The 23,372-nt window shown below is 39.7% G+C and overlaps 1 protein-coding gene across 2 annotated transcripts in view; it reads right to left on the reverse strand.

Moving 5' to 3' along the window:
* Positions 1-23,372, reverse strand: part of Ano3 (anoctamin 3) — a 352,737-nt gene that overhangs the window by 241,659 nt on the left and 87,706 nt on the right. Inside the window, exon 1 of one of the 2 annotated variants that reach the window (XM_003464998.5) lies at positions 17,498-17,688. The exons of the other annotated variant lie outside the window; for it this stretch is intronic. Coding sequence (XP_003465046.2) covers positions 17,498-17,543 — 46 coding nt within the window. The 5' untranslated portion in view covers positions 17,544-17,688. Of the gene's footprint in view, positions 1-17,497; positions 17,689-23,372 lie in introns of those variants that run through there. 2 annotated transcript variants of the gene reach the window in all.

The following is a 23,372-nucleotide window of genomic DNA, read 5'->3' on the forward strand; positions in this document are numbered from 1 at the left end:
GGACCAATCCAAAACACTTCCAGTCTAGAGCAATTTGAATAACAGCTAATTTCTGAATATTTAGATCATAGAAAAAAATGTAATATCTACCTGAAACAATGAAGATTATAGAGAAATTATGAAAGGAAATTTTGTGATGATAGCAAAAGTATGATCAATAAAATAATATATAAAATAATGCTTAATACTACTAATCAAAATTAAAGTCATTTGTTGTATAAGATATTCAAATAAGATAAAAGATAAGGTGCAGATTGGGAGAAATTTGCAAATATTGTATCTAAAAAGTACCTTGAACAGGAGTATATGGTAAGTGCACCTGTATACAATGTGAACACATACATTTGATTTGTTTAGTTCGGTATAGATTAGTTTAACGAAAAGTAAAGCACAAAGACAAATGGTGAAAAAATAAAAGAAAAAAGCTATTGTTTTCCACATTTTTCTTATAGTACCTTAAGAAAAAGATAACTAAATTTAATAATTAGGACGTTGTTAAATAAATAACATCCCTGAATTAATGGATAACCCCTTACCAATTAAAAGAAATTTCTCATTAAGAGGTCAGTGTAGGGGCTGGGCATTTAGCTCAGCGGCATAAGCACCTGCCTAGCAAGCAGGTGGTCGTGAGTTCAATCCCCGGTACCGATAAAAAGTTAAAAAAAAATTAAAAAAAAAAAAAAGAGGTCAGTGTAACAGTAGTGAAAAGATTCTCACAAGATTCAATATTAAGAAATTTCAGAATACAAGTTTAATGGGAAGATACCAACAGGAGTGTTAACGCTGTGGAAGATGAAGTGGTTGGTGAGAAAAATAAAGAGGAAAAAAATAAATTTGCACAAAATAACTTAGGATCCAGAGACACGCTGCACAGCTGAAGCAAACCTGTCTAGAAGTCAGTAAGAGGAGAAGAGAACGCTGTACATTTTGAGATGAAAAAATTTCCATAGCAGCATATGTACTTTATCGGGAAAAACAATCAAGCTTTCACAGATAGAAGCAAAAGATGTTTTGTGACACACAAGTTCTCAAAAATGACTTTTCCCATATTTTTAGGAATCTGCTGATGAACTTTCTCAGAGACACAGGGAACGGATCAAGAAAGTAGGGACAGGGCTCCTCAGGCCACACGCTCAGCCCCCGCCCCGGGTGACAGTTTGCTCTAAGTCCTCTCCAATTCAGAGGAAGAAGCAGGCCTGTGAGCCCCTTTATTTATTTATTTATTGTTTATTTCTTTGTTTCTCACAGCTGCTTCAACCCGCTATGTTTCTAGCACAATGCACCAGAGAATTCTTTCCCTTGCTTGTATGTCGGTCAGATGGTGTGCTGCTACCTAACCCATTCTTCTTTCCTACTGAATCAAGGTTAATTCGGTAGGACTGATCTTTTTAAAATCCCAGATGTAATTGTTTCTTTGTTGAATGGGCAGACACACTTATCCCGGGTCACTGCTTCCCAGCTGCTAATGCACAGGAATGGAAGGATCCTGAGCACTACTTCCCTCTGCCCTCTCTACCAGCCTTCGCCTTTTCAAATCCAGGAGCATTAACAATTCTTTTAACTGTTTCTAGGCGGACAGCACCAAAGACGTCTGGACATCTTTATTGAATCCAGCCTTGCGTTTACCTTGAGGGAAAAACTTTGAAAAGAAAACTGCAAGTGAAATTATGGGACTGATAAAAATGTTTCTTTTTTTAATACAAGAGACAATACCACATCTCAGAAGCTTTGTAAGAGTGAACTTTTAATAAAATATACTACAAAATTAATAAAATATAACTTTAAATAAAATATATTTAATAAAATATACTATTTGTTTAAACAACAAATAGCAATTTCCTCTTAATACAAATTGTATATTGAATATATTGAATAACAACAAATTAAAATGAATTCAGAACTGGGTAAGAGGAAGAAGTAATTTTATAGTCACTAGTAATGTGTCCTTAGACATTTAAGTTGTCTTTACGAAATAAATAACAGACTGTACTCATGGAAACACCGAGTCACTGAAATAGAAATCCATCTTAAGTCACAGTACTAGAATGTAGAGCAAAAGACAGAAGAGATGAGAATAGACAAGAGAGAAGATGGATATCATGGATTTGGAAGGTTGCTATAGCCCTCAAGTCAATAACGAATTATAAAAGCTGAACAGAGAGACAGGAACGAATGCCTGAGACACAGTAACTAAAGCTGTAGAAATTTCCCTAAGCTGAAGAAAAATACTCCGCAGGTGAAAAATTTCCCGTTGTCAGGAAGTAACCAAGTCTGAACTTTAATAAACTAAATTAAAGCTGAATCTAAATATGGAAGTTGTTGGCTATTTTTATTTTTGTTGTTGTTATTTGGGTTTTTGTCTTTATTATTACATGTTTACAGGATATACAATTTACAATCATCTAGGGGAGTGCACACAGCTACATAATATAGCTTGGTTCTTTATTTTAAATCCCATTTTTATTTTATTTTTGGGAAGTGGATAGCAGGAGGAATATATAAACGTGGATTTTATATTTGAATGTAATTTTCAAGCTGGCTTCAAAAGGTCAAACTCTAAGCTATGCTAAAGTAATTCTGTAAATGGGGTGTACTAAAATGCTGACATGTAGATTGAAGATTAAGGTGTCTGTTATGATTCAAGACACATTTTCTCATGTGGTTTGGAAGCAATTAATAGTGTTTTGTATCAATCAAATAATTACTATTCTTCCTTAACAGAAGCGTCTAGTAAGTTCATGACTTCCCTTCCCAGCATTCAATAGACTTCTGTGCCTACACGAACAACCACGCAACCACGATCTCCTCCTGGAAAGAACCTTCCCCCAGGTGAGGGTGCTCCCCATTCTCCCTACACCCCCTGTAAACAGTCTGTGGGCTCGTGAGCTTGTTTGCCAGCTGCCTCACAATAGGAACACAATACCTTGCAGGAAAAGGGTCTCTTGTTGTTTTCTTTGTGTCTTGTCTTTCATAGTAGCTTATAAAATTTTTTAGATGAATATATCAATAAAACATGGGTGAATGAGTGCTTTCATTGCATTTCAAGATTCAACCTAAACTCGGGTCTTCAAGAACTTTGGAAAAGCCAGGCATGGTGGCCCCTACTTATAATCCCAACACTCGAGAATCTGAGCCAGTAGAATCGCTCTGAGTTCAAGGACAGCCTAGGCTACACAGTGAGCCCCTGCAGAACAGAACATAGGTCAAAGGTTTTTTGCTTTGTTTTTTTTTTTTTTTTAATGTTATTAACGTTATCCAATTGTTACTGTCCTCCTAAGAATCAGTGTGAACTTGTCCTGTTTACACATTTAGCTTGACTTAGTAAAGCAAATATACATTTCAGAATCTACAACATGGCAAAGACTTGTTTTAAAAAGTAAATATAGATTCCCAAGCTAAAATTCTGAGAGTGGACAATAAGATAATTTGGGAAGGAAATGTAATTTCCACAGAATTAGAGGTTTTGTGTATGTGACATTAACTTTTAATATATGTGTAAGAATGATATTTTATTTAACAGAAAGAAAACCTAATAGCATATTGTTATAACTTATGCTTAGCTATTGTTTACAACACATCTGAGTATATAAAGTAAGGCAGAATACATTTAAGTGCTAGGTTAATATTAAATTGTTATATATATTTAATTGATAAACTAAAATTAAGTGATAATTTCAGATTTGTTAGTTTGAGGATCAGGAATAAAATAAGAAAGGGGAAAAGAAGAGAAAACATGTGATTGAAAAATAACCAGGATGTTAAAAGCAGTGGGAGAAAGGTTTGAGATCACACAGGACGTGAGCCTGACCTCAGGGAACTCAGGGATTTTTCTCCCTTCTTCCCTTCCAAAGAGCATGAGCTGGATGGAGCCCAGGGTTGCTAATATTTCTCAGTCTGTTCGCCCCGTACCCACTTTTCTTCTCCTCTCCATAGAGATAATATGTAGACAAGCTGTGCACTGCCTCAGTAAAGAACATAATCCCCGGGTTGTAAAACATAAAACAAGCAATGCCTGGATTAGTGGATTCTGCTTGTAACCACAACACAATACGCAATGGCAAACTCGTGCTCTGTTTTCCTTCCTGTTGCTCTTTTACTTTGTTTGTATCTTCTTTGTCCCGTAAGTAATCCTGGAAGAGGCACAACCCACCATCCTTCCCTAAAAGGACGAAAAGGCCCAGCTCCAAGCACAGAGGAAAGAATTTGGGGAGAACTGAAGCAGGCTAATGTTCACCATGGGAACAAGTGGAGAGGAATTCCAGATTCTGTGACAGATTTCGTTTCCCCATGAGCTCTTTCCTGAGATCACCTGTGGAAGAAATATTTTGAAGTCTTGTGTCAGAGTAAAGGAAGGATGTGAACCACCACCAGAGCATAGATATTTTCCTCTGCTTCACAGCCTCCCACTGATCCTGTCACTCTCATTGGGTTAATATTTTTGATAATCAAGAAACATTAAAGTCAATCGAGTTAAATATTTATTGACTGCTAAGTGCATTGCAGGCACTTTGGGAGTCACTAGAAATTGTCCTAAATTGTTTTATACACATCATCACATTTTATATTTGCCATGGCTACGTAAAGTGGGCATGATTTCACAGAGGAAACTGTGTGCTTCTCGATAATGTTACCTGCACCTGCTGTCCCACACTGCCTCTTTGTAAGGGCTAGATAATGTGCAGTAATTTTATAAATGCCTCCAGAACATGAATATGGGCAGCATGTTTTGGATTGCAGTGCTGGCCCGGTTCCCAGGAGTTTCAGGACAAGGCTGATAATAGCTGTTCATGAAGCCATTCTGTTTGCTTTCAAAATTTTAAGTAATTCCTTGACCTCAAGGGGACTTTTATGACTAAAGTTGGTGTCCAAATGATGACAGACAGTTCTATCTTGAAGAAAAATGGTTGGCAGGGAAATTGCTCAATGTTGAACCACCATAAGGACTGATGGGAAAAAATACATAAATTTTAGTAGAGTTTCTATAGCAAATGTCCAGTGTTTTTCACTGTTGCATTTTCAGTGTCTGGCATCATACCTGGGGCATGTTCAATACGCAGTGAGTATTTGCAGAAACAAAAAGAGCATGAACCCAAGGTTAAGCTACTTCATCTACGTCAAAACGACTACTTGTCGTTTTCCTATCTTGGTCTATAAAACCTTAACACCCACTACACACGTGCAGCTGGAACACTATAAAAATATCACGGTCAGTTTTGGAAGAGGATTTATAAGGAGCTCACAGGGACTGGGTGTTGTTGAAGAAGGTGGCTTAGGTCACTGTGGGAGTCTAAGAGATCCTTTCGGAGATGACAGGCTAACTCCATAGGTCGTGAATACCTTGTGAAAAGGAGATGCAGCCAGAAAAAAAGAAAAAATCTCAGAAATTCTTTGATGATATTGAGACTAATTTGTAAAATACTAAATTCTATAAGAGCTCATAAACTCCTGCTTCTCATATTCTATAAGATCCTAAAGTCTTCACAATTATTTATCATTCAACTGTTGGTAGAAATCTTTTTCCTTTCCTCTGAGTAGAACTTAGATCAGAAAAATCTACTTACTCTGGCTTTAGTTCCTTCCCTTCCTCATAAGACACAGGGAATATTACCTATTTTGACGGACTTTGGAGATAATTTCTTAAGTTAATGTGCATCAATCTGGTAGAGATGAGTGACACAGGAATTTCATCATAAATTCCCCATGGCATTAAAATAGGCTCTGTATTTTTATAAGGATTCAGTAAACACTTGATAATAGCTTTTCCTTTATTGAGCTGTAAAATGGATTTAAATATGACAAAATATACTTGGCAGAAGCAAAACTAAAATATACAAATCTTTCTATTTGCTAAGTAAAACTCACACAAGGATTTTTACTTTAGTTGAAGGCAGGGGTGTGTGGTAATTTCAAAGAAAGCTTTCACTTTCATGATTTATCACAGAAGATATTTTTTTTCCCTTCAAGACTTAGTCTGAAGCAAAGAAAGGTCCCGGTTTTCTGACCCCTTGTGTACTTGCTAATATTGAATCACATCATTCTCAAGTACAATCTGATACTCATGCTTTTTCAAGCAAGTCTCAGATGAGGAAATTTTAAAGAACTGAATCTTAAATAGCACTGGTAATATTTAAGAAAATCCATTTGTGTGTATTATAATTGTTCAGCTTTCGTACTCTATATGTTTTTAAGCACATAAATTTTATAAAACAGGAACACTATCAACACTATTGGTTACATAAAATGAAGTAACTGCTACCCATGATTTCATCTCTAACGGAATGTTATCTAAATGGGCCCCCAGTGTAGCTAAGTGGGCGATTAAATCACATCTGGTAAGAGTTATGACTAATTGCAAGCTGTACAATGTGGCGCTCACACCAACTCATTTCAGCTGGGCGAGGAGTAGAGTCCCATCATTACAAATGTTAGTGGCCCAAAGGATGTAATATAACAAAGTCAGTAATTAAAAAGGAAGCATTATCTTCAGTTAGGAAGTTTGAATTCATTGTTTTACCTGCAGTGTTTTGCCTGCCATACATGATTGACATAAACCCATTCTACGTTATGAGGCATAAAATACATGGAAGATGGAGATTTGGGTGTAAGCCCATTGAAATAAAAATCTTTTTAGTCTCCACTGTCCATGTAATGCAGATTATTGCTCTCTAAAGTTTTTAAAATATGCTAAAAAGTCATAAATGATCATAAATTGCTGCCATTATGTAAGAAATGAAAATTCAGAGATGGTTTTGTTTCAGAAATTTAAACCCTATTTGGAAATTTAGAGTTATGCCAGGATTCAAATAAACAGGCTAAGAATTCTAAGAACTTGGCGATCAATGAAGGAAGTATATGAAATGTGAACTTACTGATCTTATTTTAGCGTGAGCTACATTGCAGGATCTAGGGAATCTTGGGTCAGATTGAGCACCAGATAGAGGAGAAGGCTGACTAGTAAATGCCTGGTCACTTTAGCGTGGTCTCTGCCAAGTCTTCTTCAAAACCCTCTACATCTTCTCAGTGGTTAAGCTCATGTTAGTAAAATGGAGCATATTTGCTTAAAAGGAAAAAATAAATAGTTGAATTGTTGCCATCAGAGAGCCATCTTTGAGAAGACTGTCTGCAAAGAACATTAGAAGTCCAGTTGAAACAATATCCCTGAGACGGCATCTGGGGAAGAGGAAGCTTCTCAGGGGCTTCTAGAGTGTAACCAAGGTAGAAACCACCCTTTGCCCATCAGTGTGTTCTATGACTCTGAGGGTGACATAAACAAGATGGCAGAATAGAGATGTCCAGGGCTCACTCCTCCCTTTCAGAAGCATCACTTAGAACTATTATGTGCAAAATATTTTCACTGAGCTTGGACAGCTCCGTGTGTATAAGGAGGGACTGAGCTTAATTTAAGAGTATGAAAGAGAAGGGAGCATCCACATTAAATGTGTGCCCCATCACAAAGTCTGTGAAAATGGGTCCCAGGCTGATCGCTCTGGACTAAGGTCTCAGGACGGTCCATTGAGACAGCCTCTAGACTGACCACATGGCACTAGGTTCCAGGCCCATACTACGTTTCACTCCATCCTTGCAGCCTGGGCTCCAGACCTGCAGGGCTAGGCACCAGCACAGTTCCTTAGACTCAGGGACCAGGAGAGCCTTTCGGATGATTCCAGCAGAACCCTCAGCCAGTAGAATCTGCTAAGTGGTCTATCCGGAATCTCTGGATTGACTGAGTAGTGACGGACTTTCCATGCCAAATGTAGTCTGTGAAGTCTAAAAGAGGTGCCTGTGTATTTACATGCCCAGATATTGTGGTGATTTAGATCAGTAATGATCCCCACACTTTCAGGCACTCAGAAATGAGGCTGCCAGCAAGTTACTGAGGGTGGGTTACTGGAAGTAGCCTTAGAAGGACGCATCTACCTCCCTGGATCTGCCCTTCCCACTCTGCTTCCCAGTTACCATGACCTGAAAAGTTTTCTTCTGCCCTTGTGTTCTGCCCTTTCTTCTGCTTGGGAGCCAGCAGACCAGGGACTGTAATCTTGAGCCCAAAGAAAGCACTCCTTATTAAGTTGCAAGGGCCAGGTACTATTTCTCAGTGATGAAAAAGTGACTAAGACAGACACCAGCTCAGGGGCACAGGATCATCAATAATCAAGAAGACATGATACTTATAAAGGAGGAAAAACATCAGTCGCTGATTCTGAAGAAATGCAGACCGGTGTGTAACTATATACTGCAAACATGTACACAAAGAGAAAAAGGAAATGGATCAAGGAATGGGTAAAAGGTGGAGGGAAGGAAGGAAGGGGGGAAAAAAGGATTAAAATACGTTACGTACATGTACCAACTCCACACAAGGGGCATAAACATTATGCACTACATGCAGGTACTGCTAATCAAAATGTAAAAAATAAGTAAATAATTTGGGAGATAAAATTCAAAGTCATTGTCTTAAAGAAGCTCACTAGTAAGAGAGAATACAGATAAACAAGAAAATCATACATGAACAAAATAGTTCAACAGAGAAACTACAGAAAGGAATTTAAATTCTAAAGCTAATGAATACAATGACTGAATTTTAGAATTTCACAGAGAGCTTCAACAGCAACCTTCAAATAGAGAAAAGAATCAGCAAGTTCAAAGACAGCCCAAGTGAATTTATCCCAGCAGTGGATAAACAACAGAACAATGAGAATGAGAGGAGAAACCCTACAGGACTTATGGAACATCATCAAAAACTCTAGTACGTAGGTCAGAGTCACAGCAGGAGCAAAGAAATAGGAAAGGAAATAAATCTTCCTCAAAGAAGTAATAACACAATACTCAGATCTGGAGAGGGGAGTGAACACCCCAAGGTATGAAGCCATGCATTAAAATATAAAGAAATCATCACTGAAATACTTTGTATTCAAATTGTCACCTATGAGACCACAATACGAATTTTAGCAAGTTCAAAAAAACTAAAATCATATTGAGTGTCTTTTCTGGTCTCAATGGTAAAAACTTAGAAACCAGTAATAGGAAGAATATTGGAAAATTCACAAATGTGAAATAAAATAGCATACCTTTCTACAACTAGTAACTCAAAAATGAAATCAAAAGTGAAATGAAAAATTCAAGATAAATGAAAATGGAAATATATCACCCCAAAACTTAGGAGAGGCAGGAAAAGCAATTCTAAGAGGAAGGTTTGTAGGTAATAAATGACTATAATGTGAAATAAGAAAGATCTGAATTAATATACCTACATGTTCTCTTCAATGAACTAGGGACAGAAAAATTTAAAACTAAGCCTAAAATTAGAGAGGAAAGAAAACATTTTGATAAAATTTTTAGCAGTATTTGAATAACAACTATAGGCCAACAGGTTGACTAAACCAGAAGTGCTAAATTCCTGGAAATATATAACTTACAGAAAATGAATTAGAAAACTCAGAAAAGCTGAACAAAACAATAATGAGTGAGCAAACAGAATTAGTACTGAAAGTCTACCGAACAGTAAGAGAAGAACTAACCCCACAATCCAGGCAACAAGTATAAAAATAGACACATGGCACTGACTCAAGCTAAAAATCTTCTGCACAGCAAGGAAGATAACAAAGTGAAGAGACGAGCTATAGGGAGAGCAAAAATATTTGCAAACCATACCCACGACAGGGAGTTAATACCCAGCAGAGATGAGGCTCCTGAGCAGCTCAATAGCAACAAAATGAAAACTGGCTTTAAAACTCTGCAGAGGCTCTAAATAGAGGTTTATGTCAAAAAATATGTGAATGTCAACAGTTGTATGAAAAACAAATCCTCACCATCGGTAATCACTAGGGGAATGGAAATAAAAACCACCAGGGCACACAAACTCACTCCTGTTAAAATGGCAACGATAAAGCATACATTCAGGTGAAGATGTGGAGAAGGGAAGACTTCACTCCTGGTCATCACTGTACCTTTCACAATGGCCAAGATCCAGAGTCAATGTAAGTGTCCTAATGTGTGTATGTAAAAGGATCAAGAAAACGCATACATACATAGATCCACAGAGTCGAATGTTATTGCACCTTAAAACATGGAGCCAATGGTGTTTGGATAATACAGACTGATTAAGAAGACAGTATGCCATGGGAAATAAGCCTGGCACAGAAAGACAAATCTCTATCATGATCTCAATTTTATGTTAAACCTAAAGAGTGTCAAACTTACCTAAGCAGAGAACATGAAGGTATTGCCAGAGGCTGGGAGTGGGAATGTGCGGAGATGCTGAGCAAATGATAGAAACGTTCAATTATGCAAGAAAAATTGACTACAGAAAATCAGTGGCCATCATGGCATAGTGAGGAGGGTTAATACTTTCATCATACTTATTTTTTGTGTTTGTTTTTTTGAGACAGGCCGATGTCATAAGGCTGGCCTTGAACTCACTAGGTAGCCAGACTGACTTTAACTCATGGTAATCCCCCTGCTTCAGGCTCCCTGTGCTGGGAAGGATACTGTGTTATACACTTGAGGCCTCAAGAAGTCTCACTCCCCAAAACAAGTGTGAGATGATACATACTTTAATTGCTTACAATACTTGCATACAATTGCTTACAACAATTGCATATAATACTTTAATTGCTTCATTGTGTTAATCACTTCAAAATTTATAGATTTACTGAAATACGCTACATACATTTAAAAAGGAAAACACACACACATACATATATATATATATATTATATTTCTTATTTACCAATTATATCTAAAATTGAGGAAAAGAAAAAGGGAAATATATTGGCAAATGTTGCACCAAGGAAAAGGTGGATATTTTACAGTGAAGCAGCAAACATTTTGCTTTAAATAATGAACAATCTTTAACAACATTTATTCTGAGTGAGTGTGGGAACTACTGGTATTTTATAAAAACATACTGCCCTAAATTATATTAGTGCATTGGGCTGGTGTAACAAAATGCCACAGCCAAGCTAATGTATAGTAAGAAAATTTTATCTCCCACGGTTCACTGAACCCCCCAAACCAGTGTCTGACAAAGACCCAGTATTTCTTTCCAGGAGAGTGCTTTGAGCTCTCACTCCTGCAGGCAGAAAGGAGAGAATGAACAAAGCAGTCCTAGACACTGTTCTTTACTCTTTCTATGTGATGTTCATCTTAGCCAAGAGGGCAGGGCCTCAAGAGCTAATCGTCTCCTAAGAGTGGAGCCTCTAAAAGCCAGTGCCCAGGAGGTTTATGTTTTAACGTGAATTTTGGAGCTGGACACAAACCCTGACATCACCCCTCCAACACTGCGTTCTGGCCCCTTCACAGCAAGGCCCTCAGGAAGCGCCATCCATGTGGAATTCTGATCCTCATGACCTCTCCGCCTGCCATATGGGCAACCTGGTTTTGCCACTCTTGGCTTTGTGAGTCTGAATTCCTGCTTTACTTCTCTGCCCTACAGTTTCCCCATGGTGAAATGAAGTATTAGAAATTTCTTTCAATGAACACAAAATGAGTTACTATAAACAAGTTGCTTTTGACTTTTTCTAGCACAGAGCAAGAACACAATAATTGCACTCTAAGGAAGTCGAAACCAAGTGAAATTGGTTTGGCCATGATTATGGATCATGTAACAGTTTTAAGATTGAAATATAACTGGAAACAACGCCATATACCTGAATCTTATTTCATACATCACCTTTCTGTGTCACATGACTTTGCGTTATGATAGTTAATTTATGCAAAAACACACATTTATTTTCTTCATACATACATCAAGGAGAACTGTAAAGTTTTACCTTGTTGTTTTTCAATGTCATTCTGAGACATTTTGCTATGAGTAGAGCCCCTTCTTTTGCAAATATCATATAGCAAAAAAAGGAACTACAAAATCTAGAACAAAGATCATTTATTGACACAACTGGGAGGATTTATAAGGGTCATGACTGAACAATTGGAGACAAAGCCTAATAACTATTTCACGAAAGCGTCTAGTGTGACAGGGCCAACTATCAGCTGAAGAAAAACATGGAGAAAAACGAGACAAGGGAGAAGCTGTCAAAACTCAAGTGGGAAGAATCAATGCATTTCTGTTAATACTAGAAGCACACTAGAGTTTTATTTTTTATATAATGAGTGCACAGATACCACTATGGACATCGAACTTTTATAAAGTTTGTATGAATAACAAATAGCCTCAACTGAAACCTACCACAGTCTCCTCCACTAAATTCTTTAACTCACTCAGTGATCACAGGTATGTTATTAATGTACCAACTTGTTTCTCAAAGGAGTTCAACTGCAAGAATAACCCACGGTCCTTTTTTAGTGAAAAGTACAGATTCCTAATTTCCTTCCCTGGGGCTTAGATTCAATGGGTCTAGAGAGACTGAAAATTTCACATTTAGAAAGAATGCCAGATGACACTTCAGATCATATGCTTGAAGAAGTTTGGATTTCATAGATGTAGGAAAATGAGCAAAAGCAGCTGAAATAAATTGCTAAGAGATAACAAGGAGTGGTGAAGCATTTGTTTAAAAACAGACCTTGTATATACATTTGTGAAGAAGCCACTGTCTTTCCGTGATGATGATAACAGCTTTCCCAAGTAACATGTAAAACACACGCACTTTAAGTCATTTTTAAGTGATAATCTTTGATCTGGCTGGTAACTTGCTAAAAGTGTAGTGAGAACCCATAGCACCAATAAGGTAGTGCAATTTGCAAAATACTGTCAGCAGTGTTTCTTTTTCTGTGTGTGTGGCCACCAATTTCACCCACAAGAAAGCCCTCTCCTCCTCCACAAGCCAACTGCATCTCGGTTACAGGGAGAATAAGAAACTGAATCCCGCAGCAGATGCCTGCTTCCTACAGGACTGTTGGGTCCAAGTCAGTCAGAATTTAAAGTAACTGCTACTTGCAGTGCAATTGAGATGAAAAACCAGTAACTGAAGAGGCAGCAGAATGGAAGAGCGAGTGTGTGACCGGGCTTAGATCATAATTTCACACTCCGTAACTTCTGAAGAACTGCAGAGCCCAAGAGGAACACTGAGATGACTCTGCCACAAAATTTCCTTTCAGATTCAAGGTGAATGAGGCCACAGAAGAAGCAGCGATCTGCCCTGGTCAAGGTTGGAAGTGAAGATTTCAGCCTTGAACTTGAATATCGTTCATTAGAAGAGGAGAGAGCATCAGAGGAGCTACAGATGGCTGTGGTGGAAATCAGAGGGAAGTGAGATGTTGGCCAGCTTTTTACATTTTATATCTACTCTCAATAGAATCCGACACTGCCAGGCTTCTTTATGGACTGCAAGTAGTTAGAAATGTGGAGTTCAGAATCATGACAACGCATGTGATTTATCAAAGCCTCAAGTCCTTTAAGCTGAACATGGGGAAAATGATACAACTACTAACACTACAGAAAATTTTGAGCTTTGGGGAAACCCGTTAAGGCAAGACATTTGAGTCAGGCTGTGTGTGATGTGACCCATGGTTTCCCTGAAAGCTCTTTTGCTAAATGATAAGCCACAAGCAGCCAGAAATGTCATTGGCCTTGTCTCCCTCGCCCTGACACAACCACAGGAGTCCTTCACTAATCGAGTGCATAGTAAGTGTCCACACAATACTCATTGTTGCTGGGATTTCTGCATTATTTACAGTTACCACAAACCTGAGAGCTGGGCATGACTGTTCTGTAATCTTCCATAAGGAAGGAGCCCAGAAGGAGCCCAAGTCTCAGAAAAGGCAATTGTTCCAAGTTAGTGTTGGTAACCAGATTCTTTAAAGATACAATTTTAGTACAGGAAGCCATCACTTTATATTAATATTGTAGAAACATGGACATTGGTGAAAAACTAAAATAAGAAAGAGAACGTTGGACTCTTTTTAGATTTTAAAGGGTTGAATTCCTTTTGTTAATTTATGTAATCATCAATCCCCAATATATTCTTTTGGTTATGACCATATGCCAAACAAGGTGGCAAACTCTAGTTTTAAAGGCAAATGTCAGCATCCTGTATCATCTCTCTAAGAAATGTGCTGTATCAGACAGTGGAACCTTAGAGACTTTGAAAATAATCACATTTTCAGGTTATAATTCCTTTGGATGAACCTGATTTTAACCTTCTCCCTTGTCTTCATTGCTAATTACAAGATGCATTTTTATCTCATAATACATATTATTATTGTTAACTCAAAACTATATTATAAATATCAGTTTAATTGAGTGGTAACTTTAGCTTCCTGGAGACATTCGAGAGACAAAGAAGTTTTAAAGAAACAGTTCAAGGGTCATTTTTGAAAAAAATCTCTGGATTAAAATTTCTCCATATTGGCTTCATAGTTTGGCCTACATTCCCTAGCAATAATCAGTGGGAACCTAGAATTGTACCTAAGAAATTTTCTGTGAAGAAAAGAAGAGAAGGGTGAAGATTGAAAGCTAGAGAAGATGGGGGGGGGGGTCCTAGACGACATTAGACACTTGTTTCCTCCCTATGACCCAGGTGGACATTCAGTCCCTAAGACAAGTATGACTTCACACTCTCAAACATCTCTCCCCATGATTCTTAGCATATATAACTTATAATTATTTTAACAAAAGATAATTCCTTCTGCCATAATAAAAGAACCAGTGGTGCAAATATAAGGGGGAGCTAGCACACATGGGTGAGTGAATTTGTTAACTCTACAACTGGCTGCAGTTTTTTTCTGGTTTCTCTGAGGTAGGGGTGCGGGAAGGTTAGCGATGACAAATATGTCACTGAAGAGGAGATAAGGAGACTTAAAGAGCAGATAGCAAAGATTCCGAAAGTTGGTACTTAGCCAGGACTTTGCTTCTGGGTACCATACGGTCCCAACTGGGAGAAAAGCTAGGGGTTGGTAAGAGGTTTGCAGGTGGGTTTGTGCAGTAACAAATAACTTATTTCAGAGGGTAAAAATAAATACATTATATAGTGTTCAAGTCCCATATAATCATAGTAGGTCATTATTGTTAAACCGTGCTTTTGAGTAGGAAGCAATTGTTCTGAGGAATTACTAAAATACACTACATATGTTTAACCAAAGGGTCCTTCAGGCTAGTGATGTAAACTTCACAGCTTCAGCAGATTCCATTAATGTCATCCATGGTTTCCCTGAAAGCTCTTTGGTAAGTGACCAGCCACATGTGGCCAGACGTGTCACTGGCCTTTTCTCACTCATCCTGACATGACCATAGGAGTCCTTCACAAATGGAGTGAAACAGAAGAAGCCAAGTGGACTTCCTGTAGGGATCACTCCTCATTTACCAGCTAAAATGTCCCCCCAAGATGTGCTCTGGCTACAGCAAATATGCACTCCCAGGCACTCGAACCCAAGTATCCGTCATTTCATGCAGGGAACACCAGAAGTGAGCACTTTCCTCTCACTGCTCACTATTGCCATGATCCTGACTTTGTTTTTTCTGTTACTCCAACTTTCAGCAGCAAAACCCTCAAGTGGAATATAACCCCCCGAGGATAGGTGGATCCTTTCTGAGAAACACAACTGGCATCATCAAGAAACAAAACAGCAACATTTTCCTAGAAATGTGCAGAGTTGCCAACAATTCGCATAAAGGCAGCAGAACACTGAGGTTTCCTTCCCAGCCAGCGTCTCTGTGGAAGAGCTCTGCATTGGCAGGTTCCAGACTGAACATGTTCTGAATAATTCAGTCCTCAAGTCCCAGGCATATGTGCACAGTTCACTAAATGGAGGGTGAGTTTCCAGTAAATCCTCCCTAATTCTTTGTACTCAGAGATTTTAAATTTCAGAAGTTATTCATGCTTTCCTGAGGGATGGCCATGTGAGCTAGGAAGAGTGTAATTGTTTGTAACTGAAAACTGTTTTAATGAACAAATCGTAGTCTGAACTACACTGTATTCTTTAAGACGAATTCAAAAGTGATAAAACAGAGTGAGGCAGAGGAAAAAGGAAAAAAAATTAGAAGGGAATGCTGAGGGATTTTTTATTTGTAAGTCAACAAAAAGAGCCTGAAAATAATAATAATAGTTACACAAACAGTAAGAAGTGGCAGAAGTAGCCTAACTTTTTACCCAGTAATGACAATGGATCTAAAGTTAGCAAATATTTGCTCCTTAAATACCTAAATTAATAATAACAATTAATTAATAATTAAATACTTATTAAGAATTAAATACTTAAATTAATACTTAATAATTAAATACTTAAATTAATTAATAATTAAATACTTAAATTAATAAGTTGTTGTAGAACATCTGAGGGTTCAGATCCCACAAATCATTCATTCACAGTTATGGAGCAGAGGAGGAAGGTATTCATAGTATCAGACTGTTGCAAAACTCCCATCACCCTTGTATCCATTGTGAAAATCCGTATATGTTTAAAATACTGATTAAGAGAACGAAACGTCCTCACGTACTTTGATTCTCCTCTGGAGTGTTTGCCTTGAGGTGCACTGGCGCCCTAACTGAAATGTTTGTTGCCTGGGTAGATCCTCCTACCACTCCCAGTCCCCACACCTAGTACACAGCTCCTGGAGCACTTTGACTTAGAGTCTAGAATTAAGGAATTGGAAGAACTTTTGGTCCAATATTCTACCTTTGAGGGAATTCCTGCTAAAGCATCCCTGGTATTTCCATCGTTTTTGTTTAAAAGCAAAGTCAAAGATTTATACAGAAGCAACTGTTGAAAAAATAAAATGGTGATAAAACGTAGAATGGGGAGAAGGGATTTTTACATAAATATTTACTTTGAATAAACAAATACACTTTTCCGGAGCTCACATTTCACAGTTACTACAAGGTCAGCTACTGGCCTAATGACTGCTGTCTACTCAGTAAAAAGGCTACCATGTTTAATAAACCCTTCACTACAATAAAATTCCAGAAAATTGAATGTGCCTCAGAAAAATGGTCTCCACCAAAGTGCCACACAGCATAGAGAAGGAGGACCCAAAGAAGCGACCCGCTTGGAGAATCCCTGATCCGCGATGGAGGCGCAGCTGCAGCCTTCTGACTGCATCTAGCCACAAACTTGAGGAAAAAGCGAAAAGACAACGCGGTGCGTCCGAAGATAACCCAAGCACAACCAAACCCCTAAAGCCCATTCTCAGATCTGGGCAGGTGGACCCCAGAATAAACTTGTCCCAGGAAGCTGCAGAGCCCCTGCGCGGGGACAGGTCAACTTCTGGAATTCAAGGGCGCACGCAGTGAGGCGCGATCAGGACGGCGGGGCGCGCGCCAAGCGGGGATCCCTCCCACAAGTTTGGGGACAGCTTGGGGGCGCGGCTGCAGCCTTCGCGTCCGCAGGGCCTAGCCACACAGGTCCCCTAGGCTGAACCGAGCCCGGCTGCACAAAGGCAGCTACTCCAGCTCAGGAACCGCGGCTCCGTCCTCCGTCCTCCATCAGGAACCCGGCGCCCCGAGGCCGCGGTGCGCGTGGGGACCCAGGATGCTAGGAGGCGCTGAAATTCGCAGAGTCCCCTGGCGCGGACGCCTACGGGACAGTACCGGGGGCGCGGGTGCCCACTGACCTTTCTGCTGCTTGAAGGATTGGATGGAGCCCGAGTGTTGGACCATGCTCCCTTGGCGCCGCCCGCCCGCAGGGCTGGGGAGCTGTCTAGAGGCCGCAGAGGAGAAGGAGCAGAACTCCAGAGGCCGCTGGGGCTCAGGGAGAGCCAGTCAGCCCGCCCGCCCGGGAGCGCACTGCAATCCGACACCTGCTCCAGCCGGCAGGTCCGCCTCCTCCGCGCCGCCGGTGCCGTCGTCATGGCAACGCGCAAGGCGGTCCAGGTCCAGGTCCGGCCGAGCTCATGGCTCCGCCCAGAACCCGGTGCCGCAGTGAGGGGGGCGTTGTGCCGCATCCCGCTTGCTGGACTTTGCCTGAGCACTGTCCCCCAACCGGAGTGCACCCCGTCTGCTGGCACCGAGGCTGTAGGGCTCAAGCTCCTTGTCTGGTGATTATAAGCAGGCATTGGCAGTCAGTTCAGAAAAGTTGGTCTGTAGACACTTGCGCTTTCAAAGCCTTGCAGCGCTGACCTCTGCTTTGCAGCAGCTACCGGGGGACACAGAGGCATTTTCAGCCTGACCCCTCCTAGCAGTGGAGAAGAAGCCGCATCCACCCACCCAGCAGTGTTGCATTTAAACTGAGCGAGGATCTAGCGCGTTACGTTTGAGTTCTCTTCTGCTTCAGCTGTTCAGATCATGAATCCCTTACTAACAGGTACCAGAAAGATGCTACCTGTGATGCTCAAGCCTCCTAAACTCTGTAAAATAGGCAGAATATTATTGTTATATTGCTTTAAAGCCCTGAATCTCAGAGTGACAAAGAATTTTCATGATCTCGGAAACAAATATGCTATTTTGAAAGAGAAGGTACCTGGTACCCAAAGAAGTGAAATAACCTTGGGCTGCCACATAGGACCAAAAATCCAGCCCAGCACATCCTCCGTCGCTGCTGTTTTTGTCTTTCTCCCAGGATCAAACCTCTAAAATCTTCCTGGAACACATAACATACCACAAGCAGACAGCCAAGAGTCTGTTGCTTTCTATGTTGTAAGATTTGAGATCAAATCAGAATGAGGGGAAAGATTCACATAAAAGCAACAAGAAATAAAACGATAAACTCTCCACATGTCCTAAGGCTGCTCCTGAATGATCTTTGGGCTCATACGTGGTCCAGGATGGGCAGATAGGAGGTGGATGCAGCTTTAGGGAAGCAGGGGTTCTGGTTATGAATAGATGCATAGCAAGCTGCAAGTTTAAAGCTACAATTTGTTGCACTCTTGTGGTTTCTGAGTTTTGCTTTCAGTGGAAGGAAGAGCAGACCGCAGGCTGCCTTTGTAATATACTACAATGCAGAGCACTGAATACCAGCTCAGCACACAGGCTGCAAAGGAAGAAATACGCAGCTATAGCAAATGATCTCTGCATGAGTTTACACCCAAAGGACAGCCTAGCACAGACCTCAGCCAGAGTCTCCACTAAGACTCATTACACAGCTTTCTGATTAAACACACTGATAACAGCAGCCACAAATGATTTGCCTGAGGTTGTTTTTTTCCTTCATCTTTTGTAGTTAAACATAGCACACTTCATTGTTTTTGATCATGCAGCACAACTAATACAAACCCAGTCGTTAAAGATGAGGATTAAATTGTGCAATATATTTAAGATGCATTCACAGCAGAAAGACCTGTCAATTAGCGATCTCATGTTTTGAAAACCATTGTAAACTGCTGGTATGAGAATGAGAAATATTTATGATAGACCATTAATTCAATTAGTGATCAGAAGGCTCCACTGAAATCATTAAAGTTTTCTGCTTGTAAACCAGGCTTCCAAGCATAGATAACACCTTCAACATCCTAGAACCTTTCCTACAGATGTTTAACTTTCCCCGGCCCATTCCTTGGTGGCAACCCAGCAGGTGGCAAGGATAGATCTACAAACTAATTGATATTTTTGAGCCTCATTAGAAATTAAATTTTCTGAAAAGTTTGGAATTATTTCTAACAGTCTTGTACCCTACTCTTATTACTGTATCTATGATTAAGTTCTCTTGTCCTAATGTTTGTTATTTTTTGTTAAATTAGATATGCTTTGAGTTGGACTACCAGATTGACTAGCAGGAGATCCAGAGAACATCTTTGCTTGTTTTAAAATCAGTCTTTTAGGGAAGGTTGCTAGAGGAACAGCTTTGTGAAGAGCCCAGGAAGTTTTAAGCACCATCTGGTTTATAGGAAAGTCAGTACAAAGAGAAGGAAAATCTCTCTCTCTCTCTCTCTCTCTCTCTCTCTCTCTCTCTCTCTCTCTGTGTGTGTGTGTGTGTGTGTGTGTGTGTGTGTGTGTGTGTGTGTAAAAAGAATTTTTGCATGTCTTACAAATGAGGAAAGCAGAAAGGATTGAACAAAGTCCTCTCTGGGAAATAAACAACAAGAAGCAACTCCTACTGACATATGAAAGTATTTCCATAGGCTGACATCTCCATTATGTTAGTGTTAGGAACTGATACTAAGATGTGGTTTTAGGAAAGCAACTTAGTAACCTTTCTGTTGCTAGAATAAAAAGTCTGACATGCATACACCATTTAAGAAAGAAAGGCTTATTTTGGCTCATGGCTTCAGTGGTTTCAGTTCATGGTCAGCTGACTCCAAAGCAGACCCATGAGAACTAAAGAGCACAGGGAAGGAAAGCTGCCCACCCCAGGACAGCCAAGAAGCAAAAAGAAAGAGCAAGAAGGCAGACAGACAGCAGGGGCTGAGGACAGGACATGCCCTTCGAGGGCAAATCACCCATGACCTGCTTCTTCCAACTGCACCTGCCTCCTATGCGCCCATTCAGCTAGGTACTTGGTCAATGGACTGGTCCATCAGTGAAGCCAGAAGCTCAGGGTTCCAGCCACTTCCTGAAAAGCCATCTGCAGCCTGGCCTTCCACACAATGAGCTTTCAGGGTACCTTTGCATCCAAACCCAACAGAAGGCCAAACTAACTGTGTCAGAATGGGTTTGTTACTATTTTAATGATGGCAAAATTTCTATTTTACATAATATGAAGAGTCATGATGAAGGTGATATGCAGTATGATCACAACTTTTTGTTTTTCAAAATGACAAAAAATGACTGAAAAGAATCTTGCAAAAAATGCAGGGCAATTACTTTTGCAAGCTGGAATTAGGACCAGTTTTCTTCGTATCTTCCAATTTTTCCTGTTTTCTACAAACAATATACAATGCATTGATTTATATTACATAATTATGCAAGTTTTGTTATATAATATATTTATAACATATATTCTGCATGTGCACATATATAGATATAACCTTCATACTTCTCCCACTCCAAAGTTCACAGGTTTATTTTTCTCAAAGTCCAATTTTCCTTCTTTTGTAGTCTTGAACCTAGCTTTTTCCTTCTCACTGGGATTTCTGCTACACTGGCCTTTCCATGGCTCACCACCTGTCTCCTGTCCTCCCTAAGTGATTAATTTATCAGCTGTCTTCTACCTTGGGACTTCCAGAAAGGTGAGGAATTCTGTTCCTTTTAACACGGAGAGGCTTCTTATTTCCTTGCCTAATCTTAGCCAGATTATGAGATGTGAGAGTCCCTGTGTCGTTTATGGTTTCAAAGGAACTGAGAGAGTTTTGGTGCTGCCTCTCTGGGTCTTGGGTCACCACCTTCATTAATACGGAAATATCAGCTCTGCCTTTTACTGCCTGCATGGTAACAGAAATGAAGATAGAAAAGCTCTTTTAGCTCCTCTCCTTGTCGTAGCCAGTTACTGAGTATATTAATAGGTGAAATACAGTTGCAAAATCATACTGGTAAGGAGTTCATTTTCAAAAGGCAAAGAATAAAGGAAAAAATGTCACCTTAGGGCACATTCTTAGAGGGAGACTTCAGTCTCCACAAGAGCAGAATTATACAGATGATCTGTTTCTTCAGAGACCACTGTAGTTTCTGTCACAAAGCTTAATATATACTTATTGATAAATAAATAGATAGGTAAATAATAAGTAAAGCAACAAACTTTAAACATGCAAAGCTGCTTCAGAAAAATGTTTATTTAGTGACCTGCGCAGTTGCTACCAGTCTTATGCAAAGATGAAGGGAACATATTAATATATTTAATATACTTCTGTGCATTGATGCATATTTATATTTAATATGTGGAGTAATTTCTCGGTTCCAGTTTCTATATTTGACTGAAGATGCAAACCAGCTGTTCTAAAAGCATAAGCTGTCACAAAGGAGGGGACAGTGGCTTCCCCAGCAGCATAGTCTCTGGATGTGCGTACAATACAGCAGAAGTGAGGCGGTTAGAGGTCCTGACTGCTAAGCTGTGAGCTCAGCTAGCACTGAGACTTGGTGCTCTTGGTGAACACCTGTGATGGAGACAAATAAATGGAGGGACATCAACCACCTCCCCTGTGTCGGAGTGCCTGAGGTTATACCAGACAGCGTTTGTAAGTGACAGGAATGCAGCATGACTTGCCTGAAAGGACACTTGAAGAGAAGATCACGGCGGATTAAACACAAATTCCTACCTTGCACCACTGATAAAGCATGACTAGTTCCCTCTTCCAGGTCCCTACAGAATGGAATCCATGCTGTTCCATCTGCTATCGCACACTTTGCCTCCCACACACCCACTGGATGGATCTGTCACCTCAGGTGTGATGATAGTACTAAAGGTGTTTGCACAGGTTCAAAGGATGAAACGTGAAGTATGGGTCGTCATTTGTGTAAAAGGTCCTGAAATTTCATTCAATTTAATTAAAAAGACAAAACAATAATCAAGTCCGTGTTTGTTATTCTACCATTCCAGAAGCTCCCTGTCACCACCCTCAACACTTTCTAATGTTGCATTTAAACTGTCTCTTTTACAAACTCCTGCTGCAACCGTGGCTTTCTTTCTTTTGCATCTCTCTGCATTAGCTGCTGCTATTTCTTCTACCTGGAATGATTGTCCTAAACCTCCAACCCAGTCTCTGAACCTCTCCTTATGCTTCAAGCTCAAAGGTACTTGTTAGAAAAGACATTTTACCCACCTTCACCTGCTGCATTGCCAGGAAGACGTGAATTTATCTAACTTCTCCTCCACAGCGCACTCCTAACACACTCTGCTTTGTGGAATTTTTATCCTGTTTCTACCATGCACTGTATAAAATGCTTTTGAAAATAGCCACATATTTTTTTCCAGTTCTGAAGAAATCTTTTAAGATAGACTTACTGTTGGCTCATTTTTCTATTTCTTGCCCTGCCTGAAAAAGCTAACAAATAAATATTTGCCATGATTCTCAACTTCTGTTTATTACTTGTCAAAAGAGGCTCTTAGCAAGAAGATCAAACACAAATCTAATAGACTAATTACCTTCTGAGATTCACCTGCTCATCTGCGGCTTTGTGTTACTTTGATTTTATGTCCTCTCGTCTAAAAATTCCTGAATTCCTTTCTTACTATGTTGTTTTGAAAATCTAAGAAAGTAAGAGTTGTGGGTTAATTTCACCTTTTTAATATAACTTTCATAAGTTTTTACAGTGATACTCTGGCCATATCAACAACTAATATGTTTTGATGAATTGTCATGTTTTTGATCAAAAGTGAACTCAGCTATGCTGGGTGTGGTGGTATTAAGTGTGGGTGACCCATGTCCCCCTGGTAGCTTGGCTTCTTTCTGCCTGGTCTAGACTTGCATCCTATTGGCTATTTCAATGTCTGCCTAGGAATGCCAAAAGGAAGGTGGTTTTGGTACTCTTCTGTTCACTTTCCAGAGAGAAATACATACTTGATCTCTGAGGAAGCTGTGGTGAGGAATATACTCTGTGGTATCTGATTGAACATAACTAGCTAGTAATCATGTAATGCTAAGATGCATGTAAAAGTTTAATGTGCATGAATATTTATTC

The sequence above is a fragment of the Cavia porcellus genome, unplaced genomic scaffold, assembly GCF_034190915.1.
Source record: "Cavia porcellus strain 051 isolate PalLab524CR breed Dunkin Hartley unplaced genomic scaffold, mCavPor4.1 scaffold_9, whole genome shotgun sequence".
Classification (NCBI taxonomy): Eukaryota; Metazoa; Chordata; class Mammalia; order Rodentia; family Caviidae; genus Cavia; species Cavia porcellus.